At 35.9% G+C, this 17,850-nt stretch overlaps 1 protein-coding gene across 1 annotated transcript; it reads left to right on the top strand.

Moving 5' to 3' along the window:
* The first annotated feature begins 219 nt into the window (after window positions 1-219).
* LOC115421323 (CD81 antigen-like) lies at window positions 220-17,427 on the top strand. The gene is made up of 8 exons (XM_030137153.1): window positions 220-414; window positions 2,144-2,258; window positions 10,690-10,787; window positions 12,281-12,355; window positions 12,457-12,570; window positions 13,206-13,304; window positions 16,465-16,548; window positions 16,693-17,427. Exons 1-8 carry the CDS (start codon window positions 349-351, stop codon window positions 16,753-16,755), a joined length of 714 nt encoding a protein of 237 aa, XP_029993013.1. The 5' UTR covers window positions 220-348; the 3' UTR covers window positions 16,756-17,427.
* Window positions 17,428-17,850: the final 423 nt, after the last annotated feature.

Genomic DNA, 17,850 nt, shown 5'->3' with positions numbered 1-17,850 from the left:
GAAGACTTAAGTTACTTTCTTTCTTCTTTCTTTGGACTTTACCGCTTTCCATCCTCTGTCAGTAGCCATAACATCTACTTGCGTCCTCTTTCTCTGTGTGTACTTTGTGGTTCCTGCAGATGGGGGCTTGTCGTCCCCTCTTCCTCCTCCTCTTCCTCTGGTCCACTCCATTTGGTGGGCAGTTCTGCGTCTCGGTTTTCACTCTTGATTATAAGGAGGAGTTTGCAGCCCCAGAAGAGTTTATACCCCGGCTGGCTGAATAAACTGGTCTCTGTGTGATCTCAGGCATTAGACTGGTTCATACACTGTTAAATTTGATCAAAAGGACGAGCTGATAAACCTGACAACATGGCTGTGGCTGGCTGCACGAAATGCATTAAATATATGTTATTCTTCTTTAATTTTATTTTCTGGGTGAGTTCAACATATTTTTTTTGTCTTCATTTAATTCACAACATCAGTCTTTTGTGTTTGATTCTTATGCATTTGCTTCATTTAAGCCTCTTTTTTTTGGACCCTAACAGACTTACACATCTCACGGTTCAGGGTTTATAGAATTGTTAAGGTCATATCCAGGTGGAGATCCAGTTTCCCACCCTGTTGTATTAATTATGCTGATGTGTCTATGAGAGGAGAACAGCATCAGTAGAGAAGGCGCACAAAACCATGGCCAGGCAGAACTGAAATGCTCTTACCCTTCATCACACTTATTTTCTGCTCGGCTGAGCACGAGTGCAAGGTGGCTGAAAGAAAAAGAGAGAGGGTAGGACTTTAAGGCTGGGTGGCCTGAAGTCTCCTCAGTCTGCTCAGCAGGACAACACTGCCTTTTTGTCTCCAGTACTGTCTCATTTTAGGCTCAAGGAGACTTCTTTAAAAGCTTTTTTTTTTTCTTCTGAAATTCACTCATGTTCTTATTTATCTCAGGCCTCACAGCACTTTTACGTTTTTAAGGGAAGAATATATTCTGTTGTTTTGAGGGCATTTGTTTTACCGAAAGAGAGTGGTTTCCCCCAGATTATGAAGAGAGACATAATGAAGTTTCTGGGGGAGGGGAGAACTGTTTCTCCTTTAACATTTCCATTGTTTCAACTGGGACACCAGACCGGAGCATATTCTGCCTCTGAACCTTTGAATATATCGGTTCATGTCTTACACTCAGATGTATTAGTTAATGTACATTCACACAAAATCCACCATCCTCTTGTAATCTGAAAATTCTTTATTGGTAAAAATCTTCTTCAGGTAATTTATTTGGCTGCTGCAGCTGTCTGTCATCACATCAGATGTTCATTCATTGCCTGAATCAGAATCTGTCAGAATTTACCCCTTGTTTGTGACTTACAAGTTAACTTACAGAGTGGCTGTCTTTTTTTAGATAAGCACAAAGTCACCATATCCTGGAGACGAAGCATTTGATTGAGTGTTTCCTCTGTTGGTTTTGCTGGTGTGCCTGTCATTGGGAAAAGTCTGAGCTCTCTCTTCCTCGTTTTGCCATTTTTCATGTCGAGGATTCAGTTTCCTGTTACTTTGAGAACAATAGAGTGCAGTCATGCCACTAAATGTGCAGATATCTAGATATAAACATTGGCATGGTGTGAAAGAGCATGAACAATAAGCTACACCGGATCTGATCTTTCACTTGATTTGCTCTGTCAGCGTCTAACAATTCTATTTTATGAGGATGATCAGTATTGTTAAATATGTGGAGGTAAGAAACAGAGGTAAAAGCTCAACAGAAAAGTTCTTGAGTTGGCTTTCTGTGAGGACACGGTCGGTGCCATAGGTCACAGAGGTGTCAGGATGTGATTTCATCACTTCTGTGACGGTTCGCTGCCTCTCACGGCAGAGCTGGACACTCAGACAGAGACATTAGCAAAAAGGATTGGACACTGATCTGATCCAAGTGGAGTCAGGTTTTGTACAATCACAGAACTCACTGCATATTGTCTAGTCATAATATAAAAATACCTTAATGGGTCTTTATATTAAAAAAAAATATATGATATTTCTTATTACAACTTTATGTTAATATTCAGACTTGGATGTCATGTTTCAGATATTTGAAAAGCTTTCATTTATCACAGAGTGGTTAAAGTGAAGACACATTAAAGATAAAACTCAACCCTTTTTCTCTGCTGAACAGCTGGCAGGAGGTATCATCTTAGGAGTGGCCCTTTGGCTCCGCCATGACAGTCAAACCAGCAACCTCCTCATTCTCCAGTTTGAGGGAAACCAGGCGCCAGGCACCTTCTACATCAGTGAGTATACACTTTGGACAACAGACAGTGTAGACACATATAAATACTATGAAAAGGACCCAAACAAGACAATGTAATTGTTTTCATTTAAGCATTTATCATTTTTTTCAAGGCCCCTCATACTCATAATTTCACACTTAACCACTACCTATATGTGAAACAAAAAATAATTTATTAACCCATAAAGACCCAAACATCCACTGGCAACCAAAATTATTTACTGATCTAAACTGTTTAATACTTGTTGATCCACTTATCCTATCAATTCATGTAAATAATTAGTGTAACATACAGTTTCTCATCTTTTCATGGTCATCAGATATGGCCCATTTGGATGTTCAGAGGCTCCGTAGTTACCATGGAAACACCATCATCTTCTACAACATTGATTCACCAGTAAAAATCATGGAGTTTGATAAATAACAGTGGATGGAGACACTTGGATTATGTTCAGTTAATGATATATTATACAAAACAAGTCTTTTTTTTTTTTTTTTTTTTTTTTAAGTTTTCTCTGTTTTTGATATAAAAACCCTCAAGTTTAATCTGAGCTTTTATGAACATCTACTTGATCAATAAATTAAATATAGGAAAATACCTGATTTTCACTTAAGACTACAAAATACAGAGCATAATATTAGAAAAAAATATTGATAAATCACTTCAGAAAGGTTAAAAATAGATTAAAATTCATTTGGGATCTGCCACAGAAGTACCACTGGGTCTTTATGGGTTAAGAAAAAGTCTGTCACTGGAGAAGGCACATTTTGTTCAATGAGATTCCTTAGAATAAACATCAAACCAAAGAAAAATTGAACCAAATAAAACTAGACATAATGCCAAAATAGCTTATTAAAACCACAGTTATTTAAGGTACTGAACTGCTTTTATAAAATAAGGAAAACTATTTTTCCTCTATTGGGATATTATGCAAATCAGTGCTTTAACTACTGTTAAAATCTATTCAATTACCTGGAAAATGTGTGAAGAAAAAGTTAGCTATACGGTATATTCTTATAATCAGATTCCTTCTCTAATGACAAAGAGGTTTGGCAAGATTATTTTAAGATCATTTTCCAGTAAAAGTGTTGTATTACATTCTCCAAAGTCCTTTTTTGCAGTGTAGGCAGCATCGACAAAAGGCACATCCTATTATGTAATACACTCAACGACAACAACAATGAAGCCATTAATATATCCTAAAAACATCAAAATATCATAATTGTGAATCACAGTCAGTGTCACAGCTTTGAAAAAGAAATTTTGAACAATATCATGCCCAGGAAAGTGACGTTTCTGTGTGTGTTTCTGTGGTATACGTGTTCCTGTGAAATCTGCTGGACTTTCCACATTGCTCGGTCATCTTCTCATGCTCCACCCATTTCCTCATGAGGGCCAACATCCTCCTCGAGACACCCCGTTATCTCTCCTCTTTCTGTCTACATACCTTAACCTCCACATGACAGGAACCTCAATGTTAACAAAGTAGCCGTGGTCCGTGGTCAGCTGGGACTATGTGAGTAACCATGTGAAGGTTCCAGAAATAGAAGAGGCAGAGTGACCCCTTTGAAAAGAGCAGGAAACAGGACCTGCGTAAATCCGCATTGAAGCGCAGCTAGTGGCAACATCATGTTGAGTTAACTGAGCTGTCACTTTACCAACGCACAGGTGCTCTCTAACCCAGATTAATATAAAGTACATATTTATCTGAATATTTTAACACCCATGGCTTCAAAAACGCCTGCCTCGCTGCTTTCAAGAGAAAAACGCCAGATGTCTTAGGCAGATGTCGAAGCATACGGTATGTGGCGAAAGTTATGAACAAAGTGCATAAATAAAGACATCTTGTGCCTTCTGTTGCTCAAACGTTAAAGTATTTGAGCTCTGTATTAACCCATAAAGACCCAGTGCTACTTTTCTGGCAGTTTCCAAAAGACTTTTTCCTTTCTTAAGTAATTTATCACTAATCACTGTAATATTATCCTCTTTATGTTGCATTTTTTTAGTGTAAATCAGGCATTTTCCTCTATTTAATTCACTGATTATGTAGATGTTCATGAAAACTCAGATTAAAGTTGAGGGTTATTCTATCAGAAACAGAGAAAACTGAAGAAAAAGTGACTTTTTCACTGAAGATATCATTAACTGAACATGAAACAAGTGTCTCTATCTACTTTCCATGGGTTTTACAGGTGAATCAATGTTGTAGAAGATAACTGTGTTTCCATATTCACTACAGAGCCTCTGAACATCCAAATGGATCATTTCTGATGACCATGAAAAGACGACAAACTGTATTTTATACCAATTATCAACATGTATCGATAGGATTAGTGGATCAACAAGTATTAAACAGTTTACATCAGTAAATGATTTTGGTCTTTATGGTCTTATCTTATCTTAATATTTTCATAACAGTCAAAACATCAGCATTTGGATCCCATCTCACTGTAGGGGAAACCCAAAAACCAGATGGAATCAATTCAGAAGATAGTACATATTTCAGGAGTTCAATAACAAACGAAATGAGGCAAAAAAAAACCAAAGTGTTTTTTGTGGAAATGAGCCTTAAAATAGTCTTGTTGGCCTAATCTACTGTACTGTGTTTGTTTTGTTTTTGGAATGTAGTCATTAGCATTTAGAGTTATTTCTTAGTCTCATTATCAAGGTGCAACTAATACAGAAAATATGTGCCCAGTATTGAAAACACATGGTAAAATCACAACTAAGTGGCTTTTAAAGGGAAAAGTCAGAGGTAAGCATGACCTCTGTCCCCTTGACAAAAACCAGCTCAAACAAAAGGAAATGTTTGACATGTGTCGAATGAAACCTGACATAACAAAACCATTCAAGCCCTGTTACATGCAAACACAGTTAAAAAGTCAGTAGCAGCTGTTTTTCAGATTTTTTGTTTTAATACTTAACATATTTCCAGTGAATTACCATTTGTATCTAGATACACACACTGAAAAATGTATATGTATGGTAATTATAACCTGCTAATGATGGCCTAAGACATTTGCACTGTACTGTAATTAAAAATATATATACACTGTTGCCCATAAAGTTGGAATAATTTTGTTTTCAGACTTATTCCTCTTCTTATTACCATATATACACATCAGTAATCACCTTTGACCGGATGCATTGATGACATATTGAGTCCCAGTTACACTTTATCTATCAAATATAAATCACATTGTCACAATCATTTCATGACAAGTGGTAAAAATATTTTTATTCTGACTCTTTGGGCAACAGTATATTCCAAAGATATTCCACCCAACATTGAGCTCAATTTAACCTGAAACAAGCTCAAATTGTAGTTTGCTTAATATCCAGGAGAGATTCTTTTAACTTTAACTATGTTTTGTTGTTTATAATTAACCCAACTGATTAAATTCATGTTTTTTGTTTGGTTTTGAAGCCCATTATGGTCTTTCAGGTGCTAGACTTTTAAGAAACGTAGCCAAGCAAAATGTTTTTACAGCATTTGCAGAATTTTTTTCCTGATACAAAATGATTTATTTATGTATGATATGTCCTCTAGTTGGGTTTCAGCAAAAAGAGAACAAAAGGGGTTAACAGATGCTTCTCAAACCAATGCATAAATAAAACCTGAAGAGAACTTTAGCTCAATATTTAATAAGCTTTCTTATCAAACAATGTTATATAATAGTAACAATAAGGAAAGAACCAACACCTAACAATCGTATCAGAACATTACTCATATGCCATGATGTGCAACTGCTAAGCTGGTTCAGTCTCCAGATGCTGTAACAGTCAGGAATATGCACCCCAGGCTGTTCAGAGCATGACCCGAAGGCATAAATCATCATCATGTCTCCTTCACTGCCCTCAGTAATACACAGACTGGCCCCAAAGCCTACAATACATGATAGGATTTGAACATTTCAAAGGTCCATCATCTAAGTTTGTTGTGGTGGTGAAGTCTTCTGAGCCCATTAATTTACATTTGGACTCCTCCACGCTCCCATACTTACCCCTCAGTAAGTATATGGAGCAAATGCAAGTCTGTGCTTTTTATAGAGGGCAGGCACACTTGTGATTTTAAAGGCAGGGCGGCAGGAGAGGCCCACCCAAGTGAGATCAAGGGTATGTTTCTTTTTTTTTCACCCTGTCTTGAACATACGCCCTTGCATAATTCAAATAACCTTGTACATCTGCACATTACCCCTCAAATTAGAGTTTAGAGTGGATGTTTTTAGCTTACTGGCACACTAAAGTGGTATTTATGTATGGGTGGAAATACACATTCTCCTACCTCTTAACCAGGGCCTGAAATTATTACTGGTGGCAGTTGTCAGTGGTGCATTGTGGTTAGTGCTGTAGCTCTTTCACTTATTTTACACTGTATGTATAATGCAAAGACTTGTCCTGATTCTGTGCGTTCTCATAATGGAAATATGTGGAAAAGTAAAGAAAAGACAAATGGGAAGCTTTCCACTTTCTGTAACATGCTCAGTTGATACTTTAACTGCTTTATCCAAACAGGAAGATAATAATAATAAAAAACAGATCTTGTGGGAATTAAAGTCTTAGTCATCACCACTGTGTTTATTTTTCAGTAATGCATCTGTTTATTAAAGTTAATACCCAGTATTTACACTAAAGCTCCAGTACTGTGACTGTAAAAGTAAGTGAAACAGTGCTGTGTTGCACGTTCTGCAGAGTTTGGGTGATTTTTCCCAAAACTCTATATGCATGTTTGTATACTTTTATATTTTCATAAAATTGCACACACATGCATTCCTACTAGCAACTTTCCATTGCTGGCATGTATATGATAATAAATAAATGTGTGGGAATGAAATTAACATACATTTTCACCCTGTAAATGCAAACAATTTAATGTATAGTAGTCTTTGAATTCTTCTTGTTTACACTTAGTTTTCTGCACTTTTTACCCACATACTATTTGATTTAATAAGTTATACTTGACTTTTTTAAGATATAGGACTGTACACATACCCATCACTGTTTAGTAGAGTCAAGATCAATTGGATGAGGACAGTTCACCCAAGATAAACACTATTATTATCAAGTACTTAATATATAACAACCTTTTGCCTGTTTTGTTCAAATGTTCTAACAAAAATCTTCTTTGAATCCATTCTTACAATAATCTTTTTCATAATCATATTTTGTGGATTTTTTTATTTCATGTCAAAATAACTTACGTATGTTAGATGCATTCTATTTAAAAGAAATGTTTTGAAAGTTCATCTGATAAAGTATGCATCACATAGGCCAAGTTGTCACTGCAATGGTTCAGTTATATTTTCTGTGTTTACTGTATGTATATAATGAGTTCATAGTTTTATAGCTACAATCACTTGAATAAATATACCTCTACAGAGATACATTAAGTGCTTATATTTTTCTAAAACTATAACAAACTCAAATAAGCTCCTTTATTTACTTTTCTCAAGGTTTCTTCCAATTTTTTAGTAAATGTAACCTGTCAGAACAAGTAAAAATCCAGTTAAAATAACAAATGTTCTTAGTAAATATCCAGGGATGGGCATTTTATTTATTTTTCGGAGTCAAATAATATACTCATATATAATGATAATAAACACTTTTTCAGAGTTTAGTGGACATATGTAGCACTCAGGCAGAAACAGTACCATAAAGAGTATTTCCATATTTCTATGAAATAATAATTAAAAAAATCTCCTTTTACCCCATTCCAATCATCTTACTGATTATTTGTGCTTATCCATATTAGTATAATAAGAGGCACAACAAATAATAGATCACAGGTAAGGTTTACTGCATATTTGGAGACACATGGTTGGACTTTGTTTCTCTAATGTCTCTGCAAATAGGCAGTCGTGCATGTATGCTCTGCGCCTTTTTTCCACTGACAAGCTCCTTCAAAAAAAAAAAAAAAAAAAATCCTATTAATGATTAATCCTGTTCTCATCTAGTCCTCTGACATACTGTATGATTGGGTTCATTTCAGTTCATCTGTGTCAAGCTCCGACGGTGTGGACATGGTTTTACAGCTTCTGCTCTTTTTGTTTAATAGTAGATGAGATGAGAAGAGAAAAGTCCAAGCGGGGCTTTTAGCTGCTGTTCACCTCTTTCCTTCCCCCTCTCTAGGGATTACACAGGGAGACAAGAAATAAATGAACTTCCCTGGTGGTATAAAATTGCCTGTCTCGCTTTAAGTCTCAATAGCTTTCAATCCTCAAAAGGTGTTGTCATAGTAATGGAGGCCAGTGGAAATAATGCCTGCTTTGCTGCATTGCCGGGTTACGGTCCCCGGTAGCCGTGCCTTATTACAACAGAAACATCAAGTCCTGAAAGAGAAAGAAGGAGAAGGAATAAAGGAGGAGGGTGTTGGATTGAAACAGAAAGAGTAGGAGAGAGTAAATGTAAGTATGTGGAGGGTTTTGCGTGATATGTGAGGTACAGTGTGATGTGACGGAGCCTCTTCAGACTCAGAGTCTGTTTCTTCTAGAGCGCTCCGTCAGGCCACATTAGAGGCTTCATGTGTTTTGTTGGCGTGTGTGTAAGAATAGAATGGCCAGAAAAAGACAGCTCCCAGACCATCTTGCTGAAAACACTACGAAAGAGGTTTTAGAGTACAATCACAGTTTTAGATTGGGCTGAAGCTATAATCTGAGCAGATACAGTCATCAGGTGTTCCACACATAAACTGCACATTCTATAGAGCATTCATGCACTTTATTTATGTTTTTTCATTCTTTTTTCCATGTCAGCATCTAACATCATCTTAAAATCACTGTGATGGAAAACCCTGACACAGGAGTTACAATTTCATAAATAAATGAGTCATGACTCAGTAGTTTCATGTGTTTAGCAGCTGATCTGTCTCCCTGTGCTTCTCTGGAACATACAATATTCATTCATTCATTTTCTGAACCTGCTTTATCCTCACTAGGGTCGTGGGGGTCGCTGGAGCCTATCCCAGCTACTTTAACTTTAAAGAGGCAGGGTACACCCTGGACATGTTACCAGTTCATCTCAGGGCTGACATATAGACACAAACAACCAATCACTCTCACATTCTCACCTATGGGCAATTTAGATTAACCTATCAGTGCATGTCTTTGGATGGTGGGGGGAAGCCGGAGTACCCAGACAGAACCCATGCAGACCTGCAAGAACATGCAAACACAGAGAGGTCCCACCCCCATCTGGTGTTAGAATTGAACCCAGGACCTTCTTGCTGTGACGCACGAGTGCTATCCACTGCACCACCGTGTTGCCCAGAAACAAAACATACAGTAATATACAAATATTTGGCAGCCTGTTTGTAGAGAAACTGACCTTTTTATAACTACTTCAGACCAGTGACAGATACACTAACAGTGGATGAGATAAGGGAATGTTTATAAACTATTAATGACAGCTGAGCTACAAATTCATCCCCATCCTTAGAAACAGCAGCTGAATTTCCACTCAAAGTTGCCTTATTTTCTAAAACCTTTGCCTGTATTTGTACTTGGTGTTCCTGCACTGTAAAAAAGGGTGTCTAAAAACAAGATAAAAACACTAAATCTGGGGAAAAAGGTATTCAAAACAAGTGAAATATCTGTCCATTCAGCAAGATAATTTCACTTGACAAGATTAAAATTGTTAAATCTAGAAATAAGCATGTCTACAGATGTATGAACACTTAAAATAAGAAATTAACTCTTAAAACCATTTAAATTATTGAACACTTCTAAATCTACATTTGTTTCTTTTCATCTGGGTAAGAACTAAATAGTTTGCAGTGTTGAACGTGCTTCTGTTTGCTCATACATGTTATTTGTCTCTGAACATTTGATACCTTTATATAACTCAGTGATGTCTTGTCACCAAGGGCATCTCTGTACAATTCTGCAAACTCATTGTGCAGCTTGTACAGTAGATTATTTTTACACCTCCTTTATGCTGCATAATGCATAAACCATGGGGTGAGTGGAGCGTTATGCCTATGCAACTGCCAGTTTAAATAGTTTTCATCTCTATTCATGTAACTTTAATAAGACAAAGATGTGTGATTCACATGTTCCCCGGTTTCCTTGGACAGGATGATGCTTGGGGTCAGGGGTCAGCATAGAGGGGATTTGTCGGGTGTTGGGGGTGTCTGGCAGGCGTTTCCTGGCCTGGCCTGGCCTGGCCTGTCTGAACGGAGGTAGCTCTGCCTCTCTTTCACACAGGATTTACAAGCTGTTTATCTCCAGGATGTCAATAATGTCATGTCATCCCACAGCGAAAGCAAGAGAAACATCCAGGAAGTCCATTACCAAACAATGTGTGGATCAATGAGGGGCAGCAGCTAAATACTGCCCATACACTGCTGCCCCCTAGTGGTGTAGAGAACTCAACATGAAGGGGAAAGTCCTTTAACTCTGATGGTTAAAGCTCCCTGTTGTGTGTTTGTTTACAGGTGTGTACATACTGATAGCTGTCGGGGCTGTGATGATGCTGGTGGGTTTCCTTGGATGTTATGGTGCCATTCAGGAGTCTCAGTGTCTGCTGGGCACGGTGAGGGTTTCTGATTTGTCATTTAAATGTAGCTCAGACATCTCTGTTTAAACCACACAGAGGCTTTTTTTTTTTTTAACATTCTTTTTATTGAATATTTTCAAAATTATACAGTCCAGTGCAGTACATACAGGTTGTATGAAATGTAAAGCAGATCCAAAATATGTCCACAGCGATGATCTCAAAAGTCTGTATTAAGTCTATTTCAGGTAGTTGCAGTCTGAGTTCCCAGATATTCCAACACTTTTCTAAACTTTGCTGTAAAGACGTCCTTCTGATTGTTAACATAAAATCTTAGTCTTTCCAGAGAATTATAGTCTGATATCAAAGACTTCCACAGATGTACTGAAGGAGGTTCTTCTCCAACCCATTTGGTCATAACAGCCTTTTGCCCCAACATAAACAAAAACTGAACAGTATACTTATGTGTTCTCAATGATTCAGGGATACATCCCAACAGACACAATAATGGATTAGGCTGTAACTCAGGGGTGTCAAACATGCGGCCCGGGGGCCAAATGCGGCCCGCCAAAGGGTCCAGTTCGGCCCCTGGGATGTTTTTGCCAAGTGCAAAAGTTCCACAGTCTTGAATTGAATTAAGCAAAAAAAAAAAATTAGCTTGAATTAAGGAAAAAATCTTGAATTAAGCCAAAAAAAATCTTCAAAAAGGAAAAAAATCTTGAATTAAGCCAAAAAACCCTCAAATTTATCAAAAAATCTTTAGTTCAACCAAAAAAATTCTTCAATTAAGTAAAAAAATCTTGAATTAAGCCAAAAAAAAAAAAAAAAAAATCTAGAATTAACAACTTAAATTTTTTTTCTCTGTTTTAGTGCAAAAAATAATATTGAATTATGAAAATATTTACATTTACAAACTATCCTGTAACACTAAAATGTGAATAACCTGAACAAGTATAAACAACCTAAAATGTCTAAAGAAAATTCCGCAGTTTTTCTGCCTGTTCCTCAGTGTTTAGTGTCTTTGTAGATCTGATCCATAATGCACATGTAGAAATGAGAAGTTGAGGAATAATATTGTTAAAATTACACAAAATTTTCTTATGTTTTTTAATTTAAATTTCAGTTTTTTCAGTTTTTTTTTTTTTTTTTTTGGATAGTTTATAAAAGTAAGTATTTTCATAATTTAATGGGGTATTTTTTTACACTAAAACAAAGACAAAAATTTGGAGTCGTCATTATTTATATATTATTATGTTATTATTTTTCTGGTCCGGCCCACTGCAGATCAAATTTAGCTGAATATGGCCCCTGAACTAAAATGAGTTTGACACCCCTGCTGTAACTGGTGCTTAATGACCACACCAACCTCAACACATATGGTTTGCCAAAACTGTTGAATCTTTTCACATTCCCAGAGGCAGTGAAGTCTTGTCCCTAAAATAGTTTTACATTTGGGGCAGTTTGGAGAGGCCCACACAGAGGCTTTTTTAATCTCTTCAGGTAAAAATACTTGATGTGATTTCCCTCTTTAGTTCTTCTTCTTTTTGGTGATCCTCTTCGCCTGTGAGGTGGCTGCAGCGATGTGGGGTTTCATGAACAGAGACACAGTAAGCAGACACATATACTGTTACAGTTTATTTGCATTGCATCTTTGCTCTTGTGAACCTGCTCTGACTGCTGCCTTTGAACCATCTTCCCTCCTCCACAGATCTCCAAAGAGCTGATTAACTTCTACGACTCTGCCTACATCAAGGCTGTGGATGTCTCAGGAACCCCCAGTAAAGACTCGGCCATCAAGGTGCTGGAGGTTTTCCACAGGACGGTATGTAACAGCAGAATAAACTTCAGTACGGTACAGGGTGGGGAAGCAAAATTTACAATATTTTGAGGCAGGGACTGAAAGACAGTGTATGACCAGTTAGTTTATTGAAAGTCATGAGAATTTATTTGCCACAAGAAAATGTACATAATAGAAAATGTTTTTATTCTATGTGTCCTCCTTCTTTCTCAATAACTGCCTTCACACGCTTCCTGAAACTTGCGCAAGTGTTCCTCAAATATTCGGGTGACAACTTCTCCCATTCTTCTTTAATAGTATCTTCCAGACTTTCTCGTAATAGTTTTGCTCATAGTCATTCTCTTCTTTACATTATAAACAGTCTTTATGGACACTCCAACTATTTTTGAAATCTCCTTTGGTGTGACGAGTGCATTCAGCAAATCACACACTCTTTGACGTTTGGCAATATGGGCAAAAGTTTCTGAAAAGGTATGGATAATAGTGTTAGGTATGATTATGACATCAATATATGTTTGGTTTCAAAACAATTGACGTAGTGCCTGCTGAGAAAAAACAACTAAATGTTCATTGTAAATTTTGCTTCCCCACCCTGTATAAGCATTTTTATAAGAGATTAAATGTATTTTCATGATGCATTTATTGTGTGTTGCCTTCAGCTCGACTGCTGCGGTAAAGGAGACGACACCCCTCTGTTTCAACAAGTTGTCAGCACCATGTGTCCTAAAAAGACCCCACAAGATTTCCTCATATCTCAGGTATGCAAAGGGTCTAATTAATAATAACTATAATGCACAGACATTTTTGTCCTGATTAATCAATCTATTTCTATCAGTTAACAACACTGGTATATTAATCTGCAAAAAAAAAAAAATCTAAAACTATGTAAAAAAAACAAACAAACAAAAAAAAACCCCAATTGTTATTTGAATTTGAATGTTAACCCTTTCATGCATGAATTATGAGAGCCTTAATCAAGATTTTTTTTCCTGAGTGTTTTTATTCCTCTAGGCATTAAAAAAAATAATGCAATTGAAATAGTTTTTATAAACCCATTTTTCATGGAGTTGCAAAAATATCCACTCAGCTGGACGCCAAGCATTTAATTTCTGAAGCAAAGAAACGTATTTACAGATAAACTGTGTGAAAACTATGAAATAAAAACATTTTTAATGCAGCTAATCTGATGTTTTAACATACTCTAATACTAGTCATTACTCACTTCGTTGAGATAATATGCAAAAAAAAAAAACAAAAAAAAACACAAAACTGTTAATTACAGTTTAATAACAATAACAAGCAATTGATTTCCAGTCAAACATGTTAGTGCAGATCAGGTTTATCAAGGACAGCAAAGTTACAGTAACAGTATGAATTGCAGTGTATGGGATGGTGCATACACTGAAAACATCTGAATCTCACCAAGTGTATTTTTCTCATTTCTTGTCAAAATATCTCATCACACTTAAAATGAGACATAATCACCTAAAGAGTAAACATTTTTTGCTTAATTCAAGCAAAAAAATCTGTCAATGGAACAAGTGAAAATTATCTTGGTAAGATTTCTTGAAATCAGATTTTCCAGATCTATTGTCTATAAATAAGTTCTTATATCTCACTGAAAAGTTACTCTTTAGGTGATTATGTCTTATTTTAGGTGTGATGAGGTATTTGGACTAGAAATGAGAAAAATACACTTGGTAAGATTTAGATTTTTGTAGTGTAAGTGTCCACTGTGTTGGCTGATATGGAACTAAAACAACAAAATCCATAAATATACAAGAGAACAGCTGTCCACCGTAGTCACCACTATGCATGAAAGGGTTAAAAAATGAAAAACTTCATATATAATGCAACAATAGCTAAAACAAAAATTATTAGTTCCTGGTGTTACAGAATAGAATGGATTTGCAGAATACAGGACCTTTAACTAACAACTGTTTTATAAAATATGTTTATATTCTGTGGCTGGGGGTGTGAAGTCTGAGCCACTACACCTACATTTACTACATTCTTGTTGTACATAATATTTATAAATCCTCCATATTCATTGTTTATTCAAATGTGTGCATACGTAGTATTGCACTGTCAATCCTTTCTAGTAGAGAGAGATTCTGCATCTGTGGCTTTTCTTGAAGTTTCTTTTTTCTCTTTCATGGTTGAAGGTTTTTTTGGGGACTTTTTGCTCACCTGAACCAAGGGTCTAAGGACAGAAGGTGTTGTATATTATGTAGATTGTAAAGGCCTTTAACGTGAAACTCTGATTTGTGATATCAGGCATTAATAGATTTGCACTGAATATGAATTCCTTTAAACTAAATCAGGGATTTCCTCGTAATAAGTGAAAAAGTAGAAATAATGCTATATCTAAATAAAACTAAACAATTACTACTGCAACTGCAAGACTTAATAATAAAAAACAATTAAAGTTTAAACTAACTGATACTGAATAATGGAACATATAATTATTCTTGCCTAACTTCACACTTTTGGTAAAACAAATGTTTCTCACTGTAGAATCAGTACCTAGAACATTGATTAAATAAGACACTTTATGTTCAAATTAATATTTATCAATAAAATGGAAGGATGAGAAAGAGAAGTCCAGTTTTTTTAAAGACTTAAATAAAAGACATGAGTGAAAAGTAGGTGAATGTGTGAATTTACTCCTTTATAAAAGAGTTGGTCTAGACCACAGGTGTCAAACATGCGGCCCGGGGGCCAAATCTGGCCCACCAAAGGTTCCATTCCAGCCCGCGGGATGAAAGTGCAAAAATTAACCTGAACAGTCAAGGCTGTCCAAATCGTTTGGTTCAGGTTCCACATACAGACCACTGTGATCTCAAGTAAAAATAACAACACAATAACCCATAAATAATGACAACTACTAATTATCTTTGTGAAAAATTATGTGGAAAAAATTTAAGTGAAAAAAATAGCACTACACTGTGAAAATATTTACATTTACAAACTATTCTTTCACAATAAAATGCAAATAAGTGCATAAATAAAAACAAAGATGAACAACTCGAAATGTGCAATTTTAACAATATTCTGCCTGTAACTAAATGTTTTGTGCATTTATGGATCCACTGTGATCTATAGTTGTGTTAATAATAACAGATGTAATATTGTAGAAATTGTTCAAATTTTAGTTCAAAACTCCAAAATTTCACCAATATTCTGCCTGTTACCAAATGTTTATGTAAGATTGTGTGTAATGTACATGTAGAAATAATAAGTCGAGGCATAATATTTGTTAAAATTGCACTAATTTTTCAAATGAAATTTCTGTTTTTTCAGGTTATTCACATCTTTTTTGTAAAATGTAAATATTTTCATAATTTAATTGGGGTTTTTTTTGTAACTGAAACAAAAAGAAAAACTTGGATGTGTCATTATTTATAGGTTATTATGTCATTTTTTTTTTACTGGTCTGGCCCGCTTGAGATCAAATTGGGCTAAATATGGCCCTGAACCAAAATGAGTTTGACAGCCCTGGTCTAGACTTTCACACCTTCTGTTAACAGAGAACATACAGACAGGTGACAAATTAAAGGAAAAACATGATGAGATTTATTTTGTCTATGTTGAGTATGAAAACTATATAACTCAGATTCACCACATCTCAGGCCACGTGAATACATAAGGGATATTTTGGAACCAACATGCTCCCAAAAGACCAAATGAGAGAGTATTTTGTCAGAATGGTGTTCACTGAATCTTTTTGGCAGCCAACACCTTCCTAAGAGGCTTTATGTTGATTTTTCCTTTAATTTGTCACCCATCTGTATTACAGTAATTAATTATTCATAAATGTGTGGTTAGCAGCCGCTGATATTAGCACCTTGTTTTGAAAGCAGATCCACCCATCACAAAGTCAAACTGACTTTATTCTGCGCCCGTCTCTCCTTTCAGAGCTGTCACGATAAACTGATCGAGCTGTTCTCGGAGAAGCTCTACCTGATTGGTCTGGCTGCTCTGGTGGTTGCCGTCATCATGGTGAGTGTCAGACTGAAGGGAGGAAAATGGAAATGGATGTTTCACTCAGCTCACTGCCAACATATCCTCCAGAGACTGATGCTTTTATGCGCCACTTCTTTATCAGTTGTATTGAATTAAACTGTTTTCCTTCTGCCCATTTAGATCTTCGAGATGATCTTCACAATGGTGCTCTGTTGTGGCATTCGCAACAGTCCAGTGTACTGAAAATCCAACCAACAACCATCAACAAAGGTCCACATCAGCCTATAAAGCAGTTACTTTATTATGTTTCTATAATATGATCTCGTTATGATTGCAACACAGTAAAATGGATATCTTTCCTTTTATATTAGATTATGAAATAAATCTAGTTTTTAATGTTGCTAATCTCTTATCTCTCCACTTTAATACATAATAATTAAGCTTCAGGTTTTTTCTATTTATCATACAATGCTTCATATGAATCTTTTACACATACAGTATGGTATAAAAGATTTCTCTGAAGTCATTAAACTTAATGCTGTTTTTATGGATGTATAAATTGTATATACTTGACATATGTTCATAACACTTAGGAGAGTCCATGTATTCCCTGTCTGTATGATTGTAATGTACCTCCCTATAGTGCTGTATAATTTAAGAAGCAAAGTGTCAGTGGTTCAGGGTAATGTACTGCCTTTCTCTAATAATTATCAGGATGAGGAGTCAGTCAGTGTGTGTGTCTCTTCTTTGTGCATAATGAACCATCATCATGCTGTTGTACCTCTGTTAACATGTGAAACACCTTTTCTTAAATAATGAAAAAACATCATGTCCCCTTGCCTGTTCAACTTGTTTTAATAACACTAATAAATTATGCCTCATCTCTTGTTCTTTTTTGGTGGAGCATACACCCAATAATGTGTTTTCAGAGTTTTTGTTGCTTGTGACTCGTAACAGACCAAATGAGGTACAGTAACGCGTTTTTCCAACAAACATTCATTCATTTATTTATTTGTTTCGAGCAGAAGAAAAAAAAAACTATTTTAGGTCTACAAGGAACTAATAACAGAGCAAATACATTAAGAAATAAAGGTGATCAAGACAATATAGCAATTACCATGTACACTAGTAATAACAAAATAAATTTAACATGTACTGCTCAAAAAGGAGTGGGAAGAAGAAAACGAATAAAATTCCACCCCCATCTCACATTTATACAACATTTACAAGGTGTAAAAGCACTTGAGGGGTAGGATTAAATAAGTTTATACTTCTTCCTACTCCTTTTTGACCATGCAAAATTCAGACATGCATGTACTTAAAGATAGATTCTGTTCA

Source organism: Sphaeramia orbicularis, chromosome 6 (genome assembly GCF_902148855.1).
Source record: "Sphaeramia orbicularis chromosome 6, fSphaOr1.1, whole genome shotgun sequence".
NCBI classification, from domain to species: domain Eukaryota; kingdom Metazoa; phylum Chordata; class Actinopteri; order Kurtiformes; family Apogonidae; genus Sphaeramia; species Sphaeramia orbicularis.
The sequence above is the reverse complement of the archived record's forward strand: the minus strand, read 5'-3'. Positions and strand labels throughout refer to the sequence as shown.